A 21082-nucleotide genomic window follows, 5' to 3' on the forward strand; every position below is an offset into this window, starting at 1 on the left:
TATCATTTTTTTATTTTGCGTTTAGTTTAGATGCGACAATCATTGTTATAAATTGCCCAAAACTCATAATGAATAGTTATTTACCTTAACTTGATTTACAAAAAATTTTTGAAAACTTGCAAAAAAGTAACTCTCGAGTTATTATCTGATTTTGAAGAGAAACTTAAGAAGGGGTTGTTTGTACACAAAAATAGATCTGAGTTCGATAAAAATAGATAAAGAAAGAAAAAAAATTTTTTTTCCAATGATTACAAGCTAACAGAAAAATATTTCATGTGATTGATTTTTAATTTAATAGTTTTTTAGACAATAATATGACTTGCTGAAATGAATTTTTAGCAATAATCAGCAACAAAACATTGAAAAAGAACATTTCTGCCGTACCGTGTCGTATAAGTCTTTACAGAAACCGTACGGATTGGCAACGAGGTTGATAACTCAATAAAGAATATAAGATAATTGAAAAATATTCTCTTAAATGGTGTTCTGATGAGCGTTCAGTGTTCTTAGCATTACGGACTATCCGGGTCGCTCAAGGACAATTGACCTGTGGTACAGATTTTATAAATAGCTATAATTATATGACATAATATGACATTCCCTCCTCTGAAAAAACAATGTTTGAGTTTTGAGTTTCAGTGGGACTGACTGAGTTTGAGTTTTGGGATCTTGAGTCCCCGTAGGCTTCTTTTTTTGTAGTCGGTATCTCGCGACTTTTCGTAATTTCCTGATTTTCTGTCATCACTATCGTTTCTTTTTTCGGGCTGTCAAAAGATAATACAAGGTCTTCTACGCTGATTTTATCTCGTTTGCCACCTGGCTTTTTCGTCTCGAGTAACTTAATACAGGCAATAAAATGGGGGAATTGTCTTTAAACCTCATTTTGTGGATAAAAAGAGAGAAGCTGCTGGGTTAATTTTGTTTTTGAATTATTTTTTGTTGGGCGACTATGCTGAATTGTTTTTGTTCGATACTCTTTGTCGGGACTGGACCTCCTACCGCCTTTGCCAACCTTGGATGCCGTTTCCGCGTTGACTTTCTCATTGCCTCTGTTTGTGAATTCTTTGGTTGAGGTTGTGGAGACGTCTTTTCGATATCTATCCGTTTAGGCGAGGGCGCCATGTTTTCTGACGTGTTCGATAACCAGTCCTCGTTTGATGATGTCGTTTTGTTCTGTCCCTTCTTCTTTTCTTTATCTCTTTTTGAATATCAATCCTCTTGGTTGTTTGGGAGTCGGTTTTCCTCCTGATCGTTTCCCGGTTTGTGTTTTTCGCTTTCCTTAGCAGCAAAGGATTGAATAGAAGAATTCTAGAGGGATCCGGTGATGGTCTGATGGAAAAATACAGGAAAGTACTCGACGAAGCAATCAATTTGACTTCAAAAAACAGAGGATTTAGAACCATTAATCATATGATTGCTACCTACGAGCAAACAAAGAAGGGATTGAGTTACTTTTACTCTAAAAGACAAGTTCAGGACGACGGAATACACACAAAACATTTGAACTTGTAAATAAATGATATTGTAATAGCGAAATTCAGTATTGATTAGCTAAATGTAGACTTGTGATGAAAAGATTATACGAAGCAGTGATTTGTATACTTCATCTTTTGAATTTAACTTTTTTTCTTTTAAAAAACAAGGTTTTTTCTCGAAGTTTCGTTAGGTTTCAGTATAGCTTTAGATAATTTTTCCATAGTTTCAAGCAATTAAAACAATAATCAAAACATCTAAATCGTAGAAATTAGCCAAGAAACGCAAGTATCGAGCTCCAAAAAAATTGGGCGCCAAAAATTTTTCTGAAACTAACTATCTGAAGCCTGGTAATTAGGAAACCTATTCCCGATCTTAAAACATAGGAAATCTATTCCCTATCCTAATACATAGAGAAACCTATTCCCTATCTTAATACACAGCCAGCGGTCCCGGAAATCCGTAGCCTATGTTTATACATGGGCGACCACCGGCACCCACCTCTACTCTCCTGCACTCTTCTACTACTGCAGTGCGGATAAAGAAGGCTCGTATCGCGACAAAACATTCAAGCTTTCGGCTGCCTACATCCCCCTTAAACAAAGTTACCAAAAAAACGTTTAAAATACAAGCTGCTGATGATAAAAAGTTCGATCAAAACAGCGTAAAAGAAAATTGATATGAATGAAGATCAGGTACAAAAATTTTGCGACAGCTTCGACATGTCGTTGCCGGATAAGAAGCACCGTATATTTACACTTCCCAGGACGATTGACACTGACGATCATCTGAAAAAGATGGCTTACACAAGCACCACACAGTACTCTGAAAACACCTGTTATGTTGTCCTATTTGAAGTTCCGGAAACTTCCAGTATCATCGAAACTGCTCGTGCTGAAGATCGAAATCTGAAATCTGACATACTCTTGAACATGTGCCTCAACTTGGGCAAGGGAAGAATTGATGTTTTTATCGAAATTAATCAAAATATCGAAAAACAGGATGTCTCAAAGGTCAGTGAAACAACACAAAATCATCAAAACCGAATAAAAATCATTAGAAACCTTATGGCCAAAAACGATTTGGTAGATCGAGTAAAAGTTGAAATTAATGGCATAAAACCAGAAAAAATCGAAAAACCCTCTAAGTTGTGGAAAATGGTTGGTGATATCAGAGAGACATGTCCTCTAACACGGAACTACGCGTAAAGACTACAAAAAAATAGAAGAGTTTGTCAAATGCAGAATTCGAGCCCCCTCACAGCATTAGCCCCCTCAATTCTAGTCGCCAAGTTCTCTAAATAGTCACCTTTGGTAGTTTTTACGACAACCATTCATGGTTGACCGAACGTACAACTTTTCTAAAGATGGCTTTGGCGTCAATATATGCCAAATTTTAGGATGGGGAAGGGAGCTTAGGTGCACGCCAAATAATGCAGTTTTTTTGATCAAACTTCCAGAAACCCCACAATCGAATGCGGCGAAATATTTGGCCACCATCGCCTGCACATAAAATGTTTACCTAAATTTGACATTTCATAGTTTCGAAGGGCTGCAAAGTTTTTTAATGGCCGACCTATAAAAAGCAGTCAAAAATCATCTCCAGTTCAGAAGTTCCTGTGAATGACTTTAAAATCAATTTGAGACATATTTTAAAAAAATTATATTTGATATCATTTTTTTATTTTGCGTTTAGTTTAGATGCGACAATCATTGTTATAAATTGCCCAAAACTCATAATGAATAGTTATTTACCTTAACTTGATTTACAAAAATTTTTTGAAAACTTGCAAAAAAGTAACTCTCGAGTTATTATCTGATTTTGAAGAGAAACTTAAGAAGGGGTTGTTTGTACACAAAAATAGATCTGAGTTCGATGATGAGATTTAAATTAAAAAAATAGATAAAGAAAGAAAAAAAAAATTTTTTCCAATGATTACAAGCTAACAGAAAAATATTTCATGTGATTGATTTTTAATTTAATAGTTTTTTAGACAATAATATGACTTGCTGAAATGAATTTTTAGCAATAATCAGCAACAAAACATTGAAAAAGAACATTTCTGCCGTACCGTGTCGTATAAGTCTTTACAGAAACCGTACGGATTGGCAACGAGGTTGATAACTCAATAAAGAATATAAGATAATTGAAAAATATTCTCTTAAATGGTGTTCTGATGAGCGTTCAGTGTTCTTAGCATTACGGACTATCCGGGTCGCTCAAGGACAATTGACCTGTGGTACAGATTTTATAAATAGCTATAATTATATGACATAATATGACATTCCCTCCTCTGAAAAAACAATGTTTGAGTTTTGAGTTTCAGTGGGACTGACTGAGTTTGAGTTTTGGGATCTTGAGTCCCCGTAGGCTTCTTTTTTTGTAGTCGGTATCTCGCGACTTTTCGTAATTTCCTGATTTTCTGTCATCACTATCGTTTCTTTTTTCGGGCTGTCAAAAGATAATACAAGGTCTTCTACGCTGATTTTATCTCGTTTGCCACCTGGCTTTTTTGTCTCGAGTAACTTAATACAGGCAATAAAATGGGGGAATTGTCTTTAAACCTCATTTTGTGGATAAAAAATGAGAAGCTGCTGGGTGAATTCTGTTTCTGAATTATTTTTTGCTGGGCGACTATGCTGAATTGGTTTTGTTCGATACTCTTTGTCGGGACTGGACCTCCTAGCGCCTTTGCCAACCTTGGATGCCGTTTCCGCGTTGACTTTCTCATTGCCTCTGTTTGTGAATTCTTTGGCTGAGGTTGTGGAGACGTTATTTCGATATCTATTCGTTCAGGCGAGGGCGCCATGTTTTCTGACGTGATCATTGACCACTCCTCGCTTGGTGATGTCGTTTGCTTCTGTGCCTTCCTCTTTTTTATCTTTTTTTGAACATCAATCCTCTTGGTTGTTTGGGAGTCGGTTTCCTCTTGATCGTTTCCCTGTTTGTGTTTTGTTTTTCGCCTTCCATCTGACTCTGAAGTCTTCTTTTTTTGCTACTCCTTTCGTGTAAGTCTTTTGGGCAGACCTCTCTGCTCATTTTCTTTGAACATTGGGTGCTGGGGCCGTTTGGCTGTTCAATGGCTGAAAAACGCAAGCAAGGACCTGTACATCTTGCAAATTTATATGCGACATAATCGCTTAATCGTGATTGTCAGCAAAATTCGTAGATAAGTGGGTTTGATACAAAGGCGAATCCATTGTTCCTTAGAAACCTTGGTTATTTTCCCCTAGTCTATACTTAAGCTGATTGTGGCGTATAAGCTAGTATTTTCTCATCTATGGTCCTATACTTCTGTTCCTATAAGTTAGTATTTTCCCATCTATGGTCTTACACTTTTTGTCTTAATGTTTTTCTGGCTACCTGTTGTTTTTTCTCTGTAGTTCGTATATCTACTTATGGTTGTGCTCCTTTAAACCTAGAATTTAAAGTTTCTTCTTCCCTACCTGGCAAGGAACTAGTTCTCACACCTGTTTCACACTGATTCGATGATGTTCCAGTTTCCTTCCGGTTTTGTCGGCTCTGGGAGATTCTGAAGTGTTTTTCGTTTGACGTTCACCTCGCTTTCAGACCAACACTGTAACTCGTGCATTACTTCTACTACTATTCTATTAATACTCCAACTACTATGCGCAGTATATTTTGGGCGATCGAAAATATCAAAGACTAACTATAGGATAGTTTTCCAGCGTCACTACAAACCACCAAGCTTTGCTCAATGCCTTAATCGCAATCAAATGATCCAGTACAATTCTAACTACGTGGATTGATATATTGGTACTTTTCAACTTCGACATTAAACATTTGGAGGGAAATAAAGATTAAAGATGTTCGACCAAAAATGCAAAAAAAAGTTTAGACATCTGTTCTGTCAAACAATTTAAAAACACTTTATCTACACTGAACTGATCACAGTGAAAAACAACTTAATAGTCAAGTCGGCACTCTTTTTGACAACGTAGAATGATTAATTGATTGATAACTTTCAATATTAAAGCGTTTGGCGAGAAAAAAGACTGGGACTATTAGTCTACGTGACAAAAAATGTAGTCGGATTGGCGCTTCCCTTAGTAATTCTGACGAGGAGTGTGTTAAAGCGACAAAAGCCTCATTCATTTCTAATTTGGGCAACTAAAAATTCAAGAAAGCTTGAAACTTTCTTCATCAAAACAAAGAGATTGAAATTTAAACAAGAACGAAGGTAATTCTCGCAAATATCTACCTGGAAAAAAGTTGGACTAATATTTTTTTTAAAAGTTCTCCTTTTTCATGCAAATCGATGGAAAAAAATGCAAAGAGTTAAGGGATAATCAACCCCAGAGATTTCAATAATGATAAGAAAAATAAAGCAAGTAGTACAAAACGAAACAAGAAAAACTAGTTTACATTGATTGGAAAACCAACCTATTTGATCCAAGATGGAACAGAATTGGGCGTACGATCAAAACAACGAAGTTCTTTGAAATATGCACCTTACTCAGCAGATTGTCATCGTTCACATTTGAATCGATACCACCTGTGTAATTGTCTTGGGCGACAAAACCTTTCCCAGCAAAGGCGCATATAAATCTGAAGCTAAATAACCTTCCCCAACATTTCAGTTTGCCACAAACACGGAAAGACCACATAGACAAAATATTTGTTGAAAAAAAGGAGAAAAGAAAAGAAACAGACTGAGTTATTTATCAAAGTTAAAGAACAGTAAGATTACTGCGTGAGTCGAATGCACCCGTAGCAAAACAGAATAGACAGGAACTTTGTCTAATACCATTTGTAGCCCGTTTTTTGGGACCAACTCTGTTTCGACTAAGTTGTGTTTGAGCACACTTTGTATTCGATTTTCTGTTGGACTAAGATTCGAAATAATGTTCGAATATATTTTCGACTATGTTTTGAAATTGTTTTAGACTGAAAGGGTGGTTTTCGACCCAAATAACATCCGTGTGTTTGACCGAATTTGGTTGAAATATAAGTAGAACACCTCAACACGGGAAGAAGCCAAAACTTAGTTTTGTTACGCAAGGACATATTGTCACTGAGTTGTTAAGCAGTTGTTTTGTAATTCCGATTTGTGCTACTCTGATATGTATTATGTCTTTTAGAATGGCTGATTACATGTATTGTTTTTTGATTTGCATGCCTACTTATTTAATATTTCAGGCACCAGCGGCAACAGAACAGAAAATGACTAAAGTCTCGGAAAAACTCCGTCAACTTTCGAATCATTGCCGCAGAATAAGGCAGATGATGTTTGCCATTCTGGAAGATTCCAACATTGTAGAAAACTTCTCGAAAAAGAGCCTCGAAGAAAAAAAACAATGGTTGCGAAACTTTGTGAAAAAACATGTGAAATTTATTCTGATCACAACCAACATATCGCGCGAAGAGTGGAACACTCAGCTGCAAACAGCAGCTGTTAAGCGTGAACTTGCTTCAAAAACAAACGAAGCACTTGAAAACTGCTATTTGATGGTGAGCGAAAACTGCAAAGTTTCAACCGCTCAAGTTTCAACCGAAGACTGCTCAAGTTTCAACCGCGTGAACAAATTAATGAAAAATGGAGGAAACTCGAAGGAAGTTATTCTAAAAAGTTCCGAGACAACACTGAAAGATCTGCTATGCGCTTTGCCAACTTCATCTCACTGTGATGGCGACGAAGAGATGTTGCGAGCTCTTCGATACCTTGGGACTATTTTGGTATCGGGGCACATTTTCCAGTACCATCGTGGAGTCTTAGTTCCGACAGGTAAAACTGAAAGTTTTTCAGGCACCAAAGACTTTTTGAACCCCGTTCAAAGATTTGTTTTTTTTGTCCAGAATTTCATGCTTTATTTTTATGCTTTCACGTTTTCCATACTTTCGCAAGCCAGTTTGTGATATTCGATGGCTTTAGTTTTGACTCCCAGCGCGACTATGAAGATTTGGTCGAGCTACGACATCCCGGGTCGAGGTCGTGGGTTTGTGTCCAGAATTTCTTTCGCGAGTTAATTTTGTTATGTCCAGACTTTCGCGACCAAAAACATCTCTAGCAAGTTTCGCCAATAGAGCGGAAACGGCGGCTCGCCCAGACTGTAGCGACCAGTAATTGGTGTTTTCAGATTTTTACGACCAAATTTTGATATGCTCAGACTTTTTCGACCGCCGACAAAGTTATTATTTTTTCCAAAAAAACCTGGTAGACGCTTGAAAACATATATTAATAATTTCATTAAGAGTCGTCGAGACATTGATGAAAGAATTTTGTTGAAACTTTAAGAAAACGCTAAGCAAATGGTCACTGTAATTACGTATTTAGGTGAAAATTCTCAAGTTTCCTTGTAATTTGACAAATTTAAATGACGGGTTTTTCACCAAAATGCGTAAACTCCGTGACTATTTTAGGAAATCTTTTCTTAAAATTACAGCAAAATTTTTGCATCGACGTTTGAGCATTAATACTTGGTTTCATGCGCTTGCCAGTTTTTTTGTTCCGATTTTCGAAGAAAATGACTGTATATTTGTGCTCGTGATGGTTTTTTTTCTCCAGAGGAATTTCGTCTTTTTAACTAGCAGTTTTTGATATCAATCAAAACGTATTGTTGTCCTGAGCTAGAATTAAAAATATTTTTTCACCTGTGATCTTTTTTCGTACTGTTATGGAGTTTTAAGGGTTGCCGATTTGGCTAATTGAATTGAGGCAAAATTGGCTTTTTTTTCATGCGATGCGAACCACTCTCATTGAGAAAATTGAACTGTTCAGTGTTAAATTTTTCATTAACTCGGTTTTTTGCTACAACTTGACGACGTCATTACGACGCCACACTCGGTAAAATTTGTACAAATTTGAATTCCGTCGATTTTGTATCATGCAAAACTTGCACCAAATTCCACGCAAAATCTTTGAATTTGTCTCGAAGGAAAAATGTCTAAGCATTAGGTAATTTTTTTATCAACGTATAAACTTATGTCGCTGGATGCAATTTTGACGAAGCGCGACTTTCAAAATCTCTGGAAATTGGTGTGGGACTTCGACCCGCAATCTGGTACGAGCACTTCGGTCGATACATAAAGTAGAAACATGACACTGACTAAGAACCTGTCGCGGCTTTTGAAATTTGAACTGTGATCTAAACTGGATAGCTTAAACTCTTTGTTACTACAACTATAGGTAACTGTACCTGATTGTATGTCATGATACTGTTCTTTCAGTGCTGCCCAGTTTGTCTTCCCAGCAGAAAGACATAGCCAACTGTGTTCGCCGGTCGATCCAAGACGAGAGGGCATGTCGCAAGATACTGATGGGCGAGGGTGGGACCGGGAAGACTCTAAGCTGCATGGAGATCACTCGGATTTGCCTGCATGAGTTGAACTTTAACAGAGTCATCTACGCTGTGCCCGATCAAAAGGAGACGCTGAAACAAAACGTGGACCACATCATGCTGGACAAGTTCGGCTACGAAAATGGTATTTAAACCACTTCTATTTATTTAACAATTAGAGTAGAGCAACTAAGATTTAGGATATTGGGACCAGTTTAGAGCAATTAAGATTTAGTTTAGAGCAACTAAGGTTTAGGATGTTGGGATGAGACGCTTTTTTAGATTTTATCTAAAGGTCGAAGGTTTTACCTGAGGCTCGAACTGAGAAGCAGAAGGCTGAAGTAGAATGAACAGAGAAAACTCAAAACTCTGAATTGAGAATCACAATGCGTACCAGTTAACCTATTGCAGGACTTAATTTTGTTGATCTTGTAGAATCATGAAAGTAAAATCGCCCATCTGCTTCGCAAATCATCAAAAATCTTTTAAAACAGTTTTTGCTGTCTTTGTTTTTTTTTCTTCAAGATTCTTCTTCTAGATTCTCTTCAAAATTTTCGTGAAGAATCTTTGATTTCTTCCAAGATTTTTTGGCAAGAACTTGCCAATACAGCCAAGATTTTCTTTAAGATTGAACCAAGATTCTTTCAAATTTTTCAAAGCTATCAAAGATTGATAGACTTGGGTAAATAATCAGTTTGTGACAACAAGTTGATTTTTTCTGGGCTAAATGCAAATTAATCTTCAATTAAAATTAAATCAAACTGCCCTAATTAAGTGTCAATGAACCGAGTGAAGTCACTTATTTAGGTCGTGTGGTCTTCTTGAATTCTTTTTTATTCAGAAAAAAGTCTTAAAACTCGCAATTAAGAACAGGAGTGCATTCCTACCTTGCGTATTGATCCAAATTTATATAATTGAGTTTGCTGTGTTAAGCCATTATTATAAAGATTTATGATAATAAAAGCACTTCAAGGCATAAATTTTTGTTCCGACCAATGAAATTGGGAGAAATTTGTCTTCGGTTGTCTTAAGTTCAGTCATCAGAAAGTCCTAAGCTAAATTGTCATTAGTTGTGATATAAGCGACCTTTATTAAGTATTTTTTAGCTCTAGGGAAAAAAGAATTATTTTGAGTATTGCGAGAACGACATTCATTGACAGAAATCTTTGACAGACATTTTTGAGCATTGAGAAAAAATCGTGAAAGATTTCTTTTTTCGAGCGAGTAAGACGAGCGAATAAAACTAAAAACAGTCCTTGACGCCATAAAAAAACTTTAATTTACCCCGCTAAAACTACATAAGAAACACTTATGAAAATGAATTTCCGTAGCACTTAACGGATGAAAAAAATTTCACAAAAACAAACTGCAAAATTTCAAATCTTTTTAAGCATTTTTAAAAATTGTTTTTTTTTTTGTTATTCTTTTTTGGGAAAAACCAAACAACCGTTGATATTTCAGGGCAATACCAAAAGCTTAAGTTTTATTAGGTCGTTTCTTCAACTGCGCACAAAAAAAATGGCAAAGGGAAGTTTGAGAAAAGCAAAATTTTCAAGAAATTTTTTTTCGACTAGCTTTGTTTTGAACTTTCTGAACTACTTGCGCATCAGAAGCTGTTTTTGTGTTTATTTGAATTTGTTTCTAAATCTTTTTTGATCTCATCGGGAAGTTCTAAACTCCGTTGCCATGTTTTTCCAAATAGATTTGGAACTCTGGGTTCAGTTTTTTGTTTAAACGCGGTATTTGTATACATCTAAAGTTTTTAAAAGCTATTTAACAGCATCCATTGCGTCCAAGCCATTTTTTTGAAGTTGGCAATCATTAAAAACAAGTTTGAAGTTTCTCGGATATCAAATTTAAAAAAACTTTATTATTTTCTCGATTGACATTTTTCCGGTTTTTTTTTGGCTACAATATAATTATTCTATCCTTGAGATAGCCTTAACTACCCACTCAGATTGAAATGAATTTGTTCAATTTCAGACTGTAACCTATTGTGTTTTCAGGATGTTTATCTACCTTGGTCATGAAAGAAGCTTCTGTTAACAGGTTCGAGTTCACGTTCTCGGTAGAAGAAAATTGAAAAATAACTGTTAAATTTTAAATTTCGTCAAAAAAAGACTGATACTTTAAATTTTGGTAAATTTTCTGCTCTTACTTGGCTAAATTTATGCAAGTTTCAGCGTGCAGTTCCACATGTTCTCATTGAATTTTGTTTGTCTGACAAACATCACATCCATATCATTGTGTACTAAGGTACGTATAGACTCTCTTTAACATCTGCTTTCGCTCTGTTTTCAACTTTACTAGTGGATATGGTTTTTTGCTGCTCCCGTCTCATTCAAATGAAACTTATAGCCAGTTTTTCACCTTCTATTGTCCAAATATCCAGCCTACTCACTTTTCAGTGTTTTTTCTGCTGGACTTCATCAGTTTTCCTGGAGTAAACCAACCCTGTTTTTTTTTAGTTATCAGAAAAATCTTTTCTTTTCGACAATTCAGTGCGCATTTTCTAAACTCTGCAGTAAGCGGGAAAACTTAAGAACAGTAGCTAGGAGCCGCTAGGAGTTTAGTAACTGTACTTCACGGGCGTTTCTTAGCTATGTGAAATTAAATCCCTCTACGCTTCCTTTTTTGTTGCCTTTCAATGATTTTGGTTTGCCAGTTATGTGCTGATATACGTGAATTTTCCCAGTGCTTTGCACTCAATCAATTCAAAGAGCCTCAATAAATCACCTATGGAGCGTGATTTTTTCAATGTTACCGACTTAGAGACGAGACAATAGACATCATGCATCATGTATCTTGACTTGGCTGCCAGAAATACCCTTTATAATTTTAGTTATTGCTGTCAGATTCCCAAGATGATGTAAAAAACGGTACATACAGCAGTGCGTCATCATTTCCCCTGATTTACTACATGCGAGGTTGCTCCTGCTTCGAGGGAATGCATCATTTAAAACTAAAGTGCTCAGCAATTGTAGCCTCCTTGTAGCCAGTTGAAATACTGTTTACACTCTTTGGAACTCCATTGAAACTCCGCCTAAAATCGGAACATTGGTCCATGTGATTTTTCCACAGTGGTCTCTTCGAAAAAAAAAACAGAAAAAAACAGCCCTTTCGCAGACAGCGTGATCAGTGCACGTTGTGTCCATATTCAGCTGCCCACCGATTGTCGAGCTCGCAGTATAGCTATCGAAAATGTATTATTAAAAGTCTCTCGCCAGATGCTTCTTCTGACTGCGTACAAAGCAGTCACCACCTGGTGTTTGCTTCTATTTCCTATTGAATGCATGACCATGCGCCCATGCCCATGCCCTGCTCGGTACTTTCTCCACTTCAAGTATTTTTCTAGTCGATGCAGTAGCACTGAAGATTGTGTACGTGATTGCTTCTCCAGTTTCTTTCAACCGGAACTAAGTTCGCTGATACCGTATTTTTATTGTTTTCTTTCACGATATGAGAGAAATAGGCTGCCCTCTGCTGAACATTCGGACTGTCGCTGAGAAAAAATTCAAGCCATATAATCTTTGCCTGTCATTGTCCTGAACTAGCTCTTTGTGAGCAAAAAAAAGCCACAATTTTTGACGACCAGCTTTGTACTGAAATCCGCTGGTTTAAACTCAATCCGTGTTATATCTACTAGCAAAAAGCTAAACTCTTTGACAGAAAAGCAAAACAAAAAATTTAGACCGCTGGGTCTGTAAAGTTTGACGATTCAGAATTAGTGCAACTAGGATTAATGGGTTGGTGTTAGAGATTGAGATTTGATCTGACATTTCCATTGAGTTTCGAGAAGAAGTCGGGATTGATGAAGAATGTTTTAAGAAACTTTAGAAAAAAAAATTGATTTCAAAAGTACTATCTAATTCATTGTCGACAAAATAGTTAGTTGATCACCAGCTGATCTTTTATGATTTTACTGAGAGTTAGTAAGTAGGATTGACATTCAATCAGATGGGTTTCAAGCAATTTTTGGACCTTGAGATTCGGACTTCAATTCTTAGGCAATAAACAATTGAAAGACATTGGAAAAATTTTCTGGAGTATTCTTCATTCTTGCTAGGGAGAACTTACTGGGAAATTTATTTGAGAGATTTTTTATGATGATGGTCGGGAGGTCAGGGGCTGATCTAGGAATTTCTCGAGAGGGCGATTTTAGAAAAAAAATTTGTGACAATTTTTAAAGATCAACCAAATTGATTTTGCAAGCGCTTTCAGAGGACTATAAAAATTGAGCTTGAACAAAAAAAATAGAACCGCTGGCAAGGAAAAAGGCAATTTATGGAAAATTTTGACAAAAAAAATTGACAAAAATCGCTGCAAAAACAGGTGTCAAGTCCAGCCAATGTTCATCTCGGTTTAAATCCAATCGGTCAATCTCATATCTGTAAACATAATCAGATGTGCTTAGGAGCCGAATTTGTCTCTTGCAAGCTGAACTCGGTGGAAGATTACTTCCCCCGACACAGAGCAATCAACAGTCTCTATGCTCTCATCATAGACGAGTGTGTAGTCTCGAGTAGAGACGAACTGCAGAAAGGCATGCATGAGTTTACTCTATTCCAGGCTTTTCTATTAAGTCCAATCGACTTTTTATAGTAATTTCATGTTGACGTATACAGTAATTGTTGAATTATCAGTATGTCTAGGGGTTTTAATTTTAATTGCGCTATTACATTTGGAATTTTTCGTTATTGAGATCTTTTAAACTATCCCACAATGGTGTCTCGTAACTCCAAACCCCGCCCACCCAATTAAGAACTAAGTCAACTGTTCAGCTGTTAAGCATATATGGATTTTATTCCTGGTAACGAATCCCCCCCCCCCCCTGTTGCAATAGGGGGAAATAAGAGATCCCGTTGTTTCACGCCAATTTTAGGGGAGAGTTAGCGTCAAAGTTATGTCATAATTTTCATAATATTTGTTCAAAAACTGGCCAAAGTAACCATTCAATTAACCTTTAAGGCCAAAAGCTACCCATTTTCCAGAATTTCTTCGACTAGATAACTGAATACGCATTTTCGATTTCCAACCGTTTTTCTCTTCTTGTTTTTAATGAGCCTGAGAGTTGCGTGATTGTGTTAAAGTGTTGAAACCAGTGTACGGAATGCTGCCTCTGTTCGATGTGGTCATAATCTGTATGTCCATTCTGGGTCAGCTGGAGTGCAGCTTAGTTTACTTTGATCACAACACCTTGGAGGGATTCCACCGCAGAGTTGTGACAGTTGGTTGGAGAAGCACACGCAAAATAGCCATGTTCAACAGCCACTACCTTCACACAGCCACAAGGTATAAAGTCATATCTGAATCGATTACTTCCCGTACCCAGTAAATTTTCTAAAACAGATCTGAAATTATCTATTTCAGATCTAAATTTCAGATCTGGAATAGGTTGTGAAATGCTTAAATAACGCATAGATACTTTAAGGATGGGCTATTTCAGATCTGAAATTTTCTTTTTCTTGGCTATTTCAGATCTGAAATTTTCTTTTTTTGGCTATTTCAGATCTGAAATTTCGTTTTTCTTGGCTATTTCAGATCTGAAAATTTCTTTTTCTTGGCTATTTCAGATCTGAAAATTTCTTTTTCTTGGCTATTTCTGGTCTCAAAAATTTGGTTGATTTATTTACATTTTTACGTGCAATTCGGTTCAAAATAAGGAAAAATGAAAATCACAATGATGTTTTTAACAAAGTTTTTTTGAATGTTTTTTCCCGATCTTTGGATCTTGGATTTTTTTGGATCTTGGCGTTTCCATCTACGAAGAATCTAGCTGTTGACCAGGGCAGACATCATCGGCGAATTGGTTCTCCAGCTGTTCTAGACAATGTGTGTGCATGTATTTAGTCTGATCACAACTGGCATTCGTACAGTACATCTTATTAGCCGTGGTCCCATTGGAGGCTCTGTCAGTACTCTCCTCACATGTAATGTCCACCGAAGCACCAATCAGACAGGCCCCACTAAAAATAACCCTTCATATAAATCAAAAAATAACATTATAGGCAAGATTACAAACAGCTCCGCCCAACAACGACATGCAAACTGTTTCTAAAATTGATGGCGCCTTAAAGAATTCAATCTTGAGCTTATATGTCGCACTAACTAAAAAGGTGGGTAACAACAATCTGATTTAAAAAAGTAACAAAATAACAAAAACAAATCTGTTCACAATAGTTCCGCTTCAAACAAAAATGACCAGTTTAAAAAGCAAAATTTGTCCGAAGAAAAAAAACCACCCGGAGCACAAATATTCCGTTACTTTCGTTACGAAAGTCGGAGCGAAAAACCACACCGAGCATAAATATTCCGTTTTCTTCGAAAGTCCGAACAGCTTTTCCGTTTTCTTCGATTTTTATAGTCGCCGGAATTTGAGCTGGCATGAATGAATCTAAGAAAAACGCAACAAAGCTAGCAAGCAAAATCAAGAGGCAACGATGAAAAGAGTACCCGAATTGTTTATACGTAGCGCATTAAGTTCTGAATACATCTACCATTTTGCTATTTGGGAAAAAAGGTTAGAGCAATGCAGGGGCGGATCTAGGATTTTCTCGAGGGGGGGGGGCGGATTTTCAAAAAATTTTCCAAAATTTTGACGACCTTTTTTTTTTTAGGTCGACCAAATTGATTTTTATTGTTTATTTTTCGCGCTCTCCCAAAGCACTGTTTTGCCCACATTTTGGCTAAATTTTCTGCGCCGCAGGCAAATTTTTGAAAAAACAGTCAAAAAAGCCGTTTTTGGGCACTTTTTGAAAAATTTTGACAAAAAAATTGCGTTTTTTTGGCGCGCGCTCCCCCTCAAAAATAGCATATATTGGCGCCGAAGGCGCCTTTAGAAAAATTTTAGCGTCAGTCGGCCAAAAATGGATTTCTGAAAAAGTATCAAAGGGGGGACCCTTTGGGTCGGCAGGGGGTCAAATCCCTGAGAGGGGGGCATCCGCCCCCCACCCGCTCCCCCCTAAATCCGCCCCTGGAGCAATGCTAATAAATCCAGCGTCTGAACAAATAATACATTTGTAGGCAACTTTCTGGTCACATCAAGTGTTGGGAAAAATATTGTCTATACTGTTTTTCTTTTTGTTCCAACGGCAAATTAGATCATCCAAAATTAACTACTAAAGCACAATCTTTTCATTAATACGTTACCACACGTTAATTACTCAAAATGGTAGTCACAAGTAATTGTGATTACTTTTTCAAAATAATGAGATCGATTCGATTTTCCTCATTATTATTATCTCAAAAATCCATAATTTATCCCCATATATCAATTTTTTGGAAGGGGGAGGGGTGGATTGTACAGTTGATCCTAAATTTCAATTTATTTGATGACCAATCAGATGGCCAAAAATCAAGCGCTAATTTTCCCATCAAAAATATATACTTCAAATGCGAGAACACTGAGTTAGTTCTCATAGAGCTTTACAGATGGGATAAATAATGAGGTAATAATGAGCATTCAAGCAGTAAAATTTCAACTTAATCATTGAAGTAAATTTGAAATTAAGCTACCTTGAAAACAAACGACGTTTTTTTCTTTTTTTCATAAAATTACTATAAAAACAATTTCATATTTTTATTTCAAAAAAAAATGACTTAAGTACGTACTTGGTCTGAAAAAAAAACAAAAAAAAACAAAAAAAAACAGAAAATTTGCACCATACAAGACAAATTATAAATTTTTAGAAAAGCAGACAGAATTATTTTGACCAGCTTGAACAATATTCCTACTCAGAGCTGAAAATCAAAAAGTTATCTGTGTTGTTTTTTCAAGTTATGCGGATTTGAATTTGGGACCACTTTGGTCAGTTTGGGATAAATGACGACTTTTTATACTATTTCACCAAACTCAGCAAATTGAATCGTTCCAAAATGAAATGAAGCAAGGCCTTTGATATGTGAGGTTACCAGAAGCAAACTAAATTTATATTGCGACTAATGTGTATATTTAAAAAAGTGTACGAAAAAAAGTTTTTTCCTAGAAAACGTCTCATTTTTGTCAGTAAAAACCTCTATTTAGGCGTCAAATAACAGTCGGAACATGCACATAAATTTACTATAAAAACAATTTCATACTTTTTTTGAAAAAAAAAAGATGAATTAAGTACGTACTTGGTCTGAAAAAAAAACAAAACAAAAAACAAAAAAAACCAGAAAATTTGCACCATATAAGACAAATTATAAATTTTTAGAAAAGCAGACAGAATTATTTTGAACAGCTTGAACAATATTCCTACTCAGAGCTGAAAATCAAAAATTTATCTGTTTTGTTTTTTCAAGTAATGCGGATTTGAATTTGGGACCACTTTGGTCAGTTTGGGATAAATGACGACTTTTTATACTATTTCACCAAACTCAGCAAATTCAATTGTTCCAAAATGAAATGAAGCAATGCCTTTGATATGTGAGGTTACCAGAAGCAAACTAGATTTATATTGCGCGTGTTGTGTATATTTAAAAAAACGTTCGAAAAAAAGTTTTTTCTTCGAAAACGTTCTCATTTTGTCAGTAAAAACTTTTGTTTAGGCTCAAATGGAAGTCGGAACATGCACTGCTATGTCGTTAAACCAGCAAGCATGCTTCTTTTTTGGAGAGATAGCTTGTCAAAAGGAATTGCGAGTTTATGTTCGGGGTGGCTCACTCATAGAGTAAATTCAGATGAGGCACACCGACTGATTGTCACGCCATCTTATTTTCGGCCGGATAGATTCGTGCAGCTTCTTAGTCTAATACCAATCCTTATTTTACTCTTGTATCTCCTAGTATCGATAGATCTAGTGTATACTGGTATTTGCAAGGCTAGTTAACAGGAATTGTCTGGGAGAAGAGCAACTCTTTGCTAAGTTAAATTTACTCTATTCTGGCGGAAACTATGAATAGTTTCAGCCTAACAAATTATTGCGAGTGCTAGTTATGGATCATGATTGATTATTTTTATGTATTTTACTGAGATTTTTTGTCAAGAATGTAATAGGGTAAAATAGGAACTTTTTTCGAGCTGGTTCCAAATAAGTTGCTACGCGGCAATGTTTCTTCTTGCAACTGATAAACTTCAAGTACACTACTAGACAAAAACAAACTTAAATGGACATTCATAGTACTTAAAGCGCTCTTCCAATAACATTTTGAGAACAATTTGCTTGGCATTTTAAGAAAAATTTTGAATAAACGACCCAGGACTATTAGAAATTTTTGAAAAAAAACTAACCATTTTAATTAAGCTAAACAGTGAAGAACTTCGGTTACTCATCCTTCACTTGAACCTTCTTCTTAGATGACCCATGCTAAAACCTTTAACAAGTTAGTAAGTCAAAAAACAGTATCTAGCGATCTACTTGTGTTCTAATTTTACCTGAACCTTGTAGATTGATTTACTATTCTCAAACCCGTGGCCAAAAATCAAGCGCTAAATTTCCCAACAAAAATATATGCTTCAAATGCGAGAACACTGAGTTATTTCTCAAAGAGCCACTACAGATGGGATAAATAATGAGGTAATAATGAGCATTCAAGCAGTAAAATTTCAACTTAATCATTGAAGTAAATTTGAAATTAAGCTACCTTGAAAACAAACGACTTTTTTTTCTTTTTTTCATAAATTTACTATAAAAACAATTTCATACTTTTTTTGAAAAAAAAAGATGAATTAAGTACGTACTTGGTCTGAAAAAAAAACAAAACAAAAAACAAAAAAAACCAGAAAATTTGCACCATATAAGACAAATTATAAATTTTTAGAAAAGCAGACAGAATTATTTTGAACAGCTTGAACAATATTCCTACTCAGAGCTGAAAATCAAAAAGTTATCTGTTTTGTTTTTTCAAGTAATGTGGATTTGAATTTGGGACCACTTTGGTCAGTTTGGGATAAATGACGACTTTTTATACTATTTCACCAAACTCAGCAAATTGAATCGTTCCAAAATGAAATGAAGCAAGGCCTTTGATATGTGAGGTTACCAGAAGCAAACTAGATTTATATTGCGACTAATGTGTATATTTAAAAAAGTGTACGAAAAAAAGTTTTTTCCTAGAAAACGTCTCATTTTTGTCAGTAAAAACCTCTATTTAGGCGTCAAATAACAGTCGGAACATGCACTGCTATGTTCTGAAACCGGCAAGCATGCTTCCTTTTTGGAGAGATAGCTTGTCAAAAGGAATTGTGAGTTTACGTTTGGGGTGGCTCACTCATAGAGTAAATTCAGATGAGGCACACCGACTAATTGTCACGCCATCTTATTTTCGGCCGGATAGATTCGTGCAGCTTCTTAGTCTAATACCAATCCTTATTTTACTTTTGTATCTCCTAGTCTCAATAGATCTAGTGTATACTGGTATTTGCAAGGCTAGATAACAGGAAGTGTTTGGGAGAAGAGCAACTCCTTGCTAAGTTAAATTTACTCTATTCTGGCGGAAACTATGAATAGTTTCAGCCTAACAAATTATTGTGAGTGTTAGTTATGGATCATGATTGATTATTTTTATGTATTTTACTGAGATAGTTTGTCAAGAATGTAATAGGGTAAAAAAGGAACTTTTTTTGAGCTGGTTCCAAATAAGTTGCTACACGGCAATGTTTCTTCTTGCAACTGATAAACTTCAAGTACACAACTAGACAAAAACAAACGCAAATGGAAATTCATAGTACTTAAAGCGCTCTTCCAATAACATTTTGACAACCATTTGCTTGGCATTTTAACAAAAATTTTGAATAAACGACCCAGAACTATTAAAAATGTTTGAAAAAAACTAACCACTTTAATTAAGCTAAACAGTGAAGAACTTCGGTTACTCATCCTTCACTTGAACCCTTCCTCTTAGACGACCCATGCTAAAACCTTTAACAAGTTAGTAAGTCAAAAAACAGCATCTAGCGATCCACTTGTGTTCTAATTATACCTGAACCTTGTGGATTGATTTAATATTCTCAAACCCGTGATCACAAATTGCAACTCTAGGTAGGATTAAGTAGGTACCTCATAGACTAAAACCTACTCACGAGAAAATTATTTTACGCCAATTTTTCAAACAATACCAGAAATACCAGGTATTGCATGAAGACCAAGATCGTGGCGCGAAATACAACCAGGAATCGGACCACTCTGCTACATGATAGTACGACGAAAACCGGAACAAACTTTTCTATTTAGAGTACTTTATGCAGTAAATTCAAGTTTTTTTTTAACTTAAAAAATTTTGAACAAAAAATTCTTCAACAACTTTACTGGTGCTAATTCTACTATCTATAAACTAACGACTGATAAAAAGAACGCAAGTCGTTCCTTCTAAAAAACTGCAGTAAATCAATCTTTCAGTAAAAATTTTATTAAATACAAAATACAACAATTAGTTAGTACAAAAATCAAGGTTAGTTTCATAAATTAACTGATTTTTTTTCATTCCAGCTTCATCACGTAAAACATAACAGCAAATAATCAAGAAATGAAACTCATCAAAAACTTTAAATTACATTTTTTTAACTCCAAACTTTTAAGTTAAAATTTTTCAAGGCTTATCCTTGCTTGCAATACCTCATTTTTTTTAACAGATCATCAAGGTTTTCCTCGGATCTTTAATTTCAATTAAAACTAAATCTAATTTATTTTATAACTGCTCATCAATGCTTTCCTTGGATCAAATCAGAACAATTGTGTTCTCCCCATCCCAAATTTTTAAAAAGTTTCTAATTACATTAAACGTCGATTCACTACTCGACCTTTATACACGACCCAAGACTATTAGAAATTTTTGAAAAAAAACTAAACATTTTAATTAAGCTAAACAGTGAAAAACTTCAGTTACTCATCCTTCACTTGAGCATTTCCTCTTAGATGACCCAGGCTAAAACCTTTAACAAGTTACTAAGTCAAAAAAACAGAATCTAGCCACCTACTTGTGTTCTAATTTTACCTGAACCTTGTGGATTGATTTACTATTCTCTAACCCTGGATCACAAATCACAACCCCTAGGTAGGATTAAGTAGGTACCTCATAGATTAAAATTTATTCACGAGAAAGTAACATTACTCCAAACTTTCAAACAGTATCAGAAATACCAGGTAGGAAAAAAGACCAAGATCGTGGCACGAAATACCACCAGGAATCGGATCACTCTGCTATATATATATGATAATACGACGGAAACCGGAACAAACTTTTCTATTTAGAATACTTTAAGCAATTGTTTTAAATTTTCGTTTACTAACATGAAAATAATTTGAAGAAAAAATTCTCAACAACCCTACTGGTGCTAAATTTACTAACTATACACTAACGACTGATTAAAAAAACACAAGTCGTTCCTCCAA

General features: G+C 35.6%; 1 protein-coding gene across 2 annotated transcripts in view; it reads left to right on the forward strand.

Annotated features, from left to right (window-relative positions):
* Positions 1 to 21082, forward strand: part of LOC134854098 (uncharacterized) — a 50336-nt gene that overhangs the window by 1751 nt on the left and 27503 nt on the right. For both annotated transcript variants that reach the window (XM_063870206.1, XM_063870207.1), the window contains exons 2-5: positions 6634 to 7219; positions 8662 to 8916; positions 13186 to 13314; positions 13862 to 14063. In XM_063870206.1, the coding sequence (XP_063726276.1) occupies positions 6634 to 7219; positions 8662 to 8916; positions 13186 to 13314; positions 13862 to 14063 (1172 nt within the window). The remainder of the gene's footprint in view (positions 1 to 6633; positions 7220 to 8661; positions 8917 to 13185; positions 13315 to 13861; positions 14064 to 21082) is intronic.

This window comes from Symsagittifera roscoffensis, chromosome 9 (genome assembly GCF_963678635.1).
Source record: "Symsagittifera roscoffensis chromosome 9, txSymRosc1.1, whole genome shotgun sequence".
NCBI lineage: Eukaryota > Metazoa > Xenacoelomorpha > Acoela > Convolutidae > Symsagittifera > Symsagittifera roscoffensis.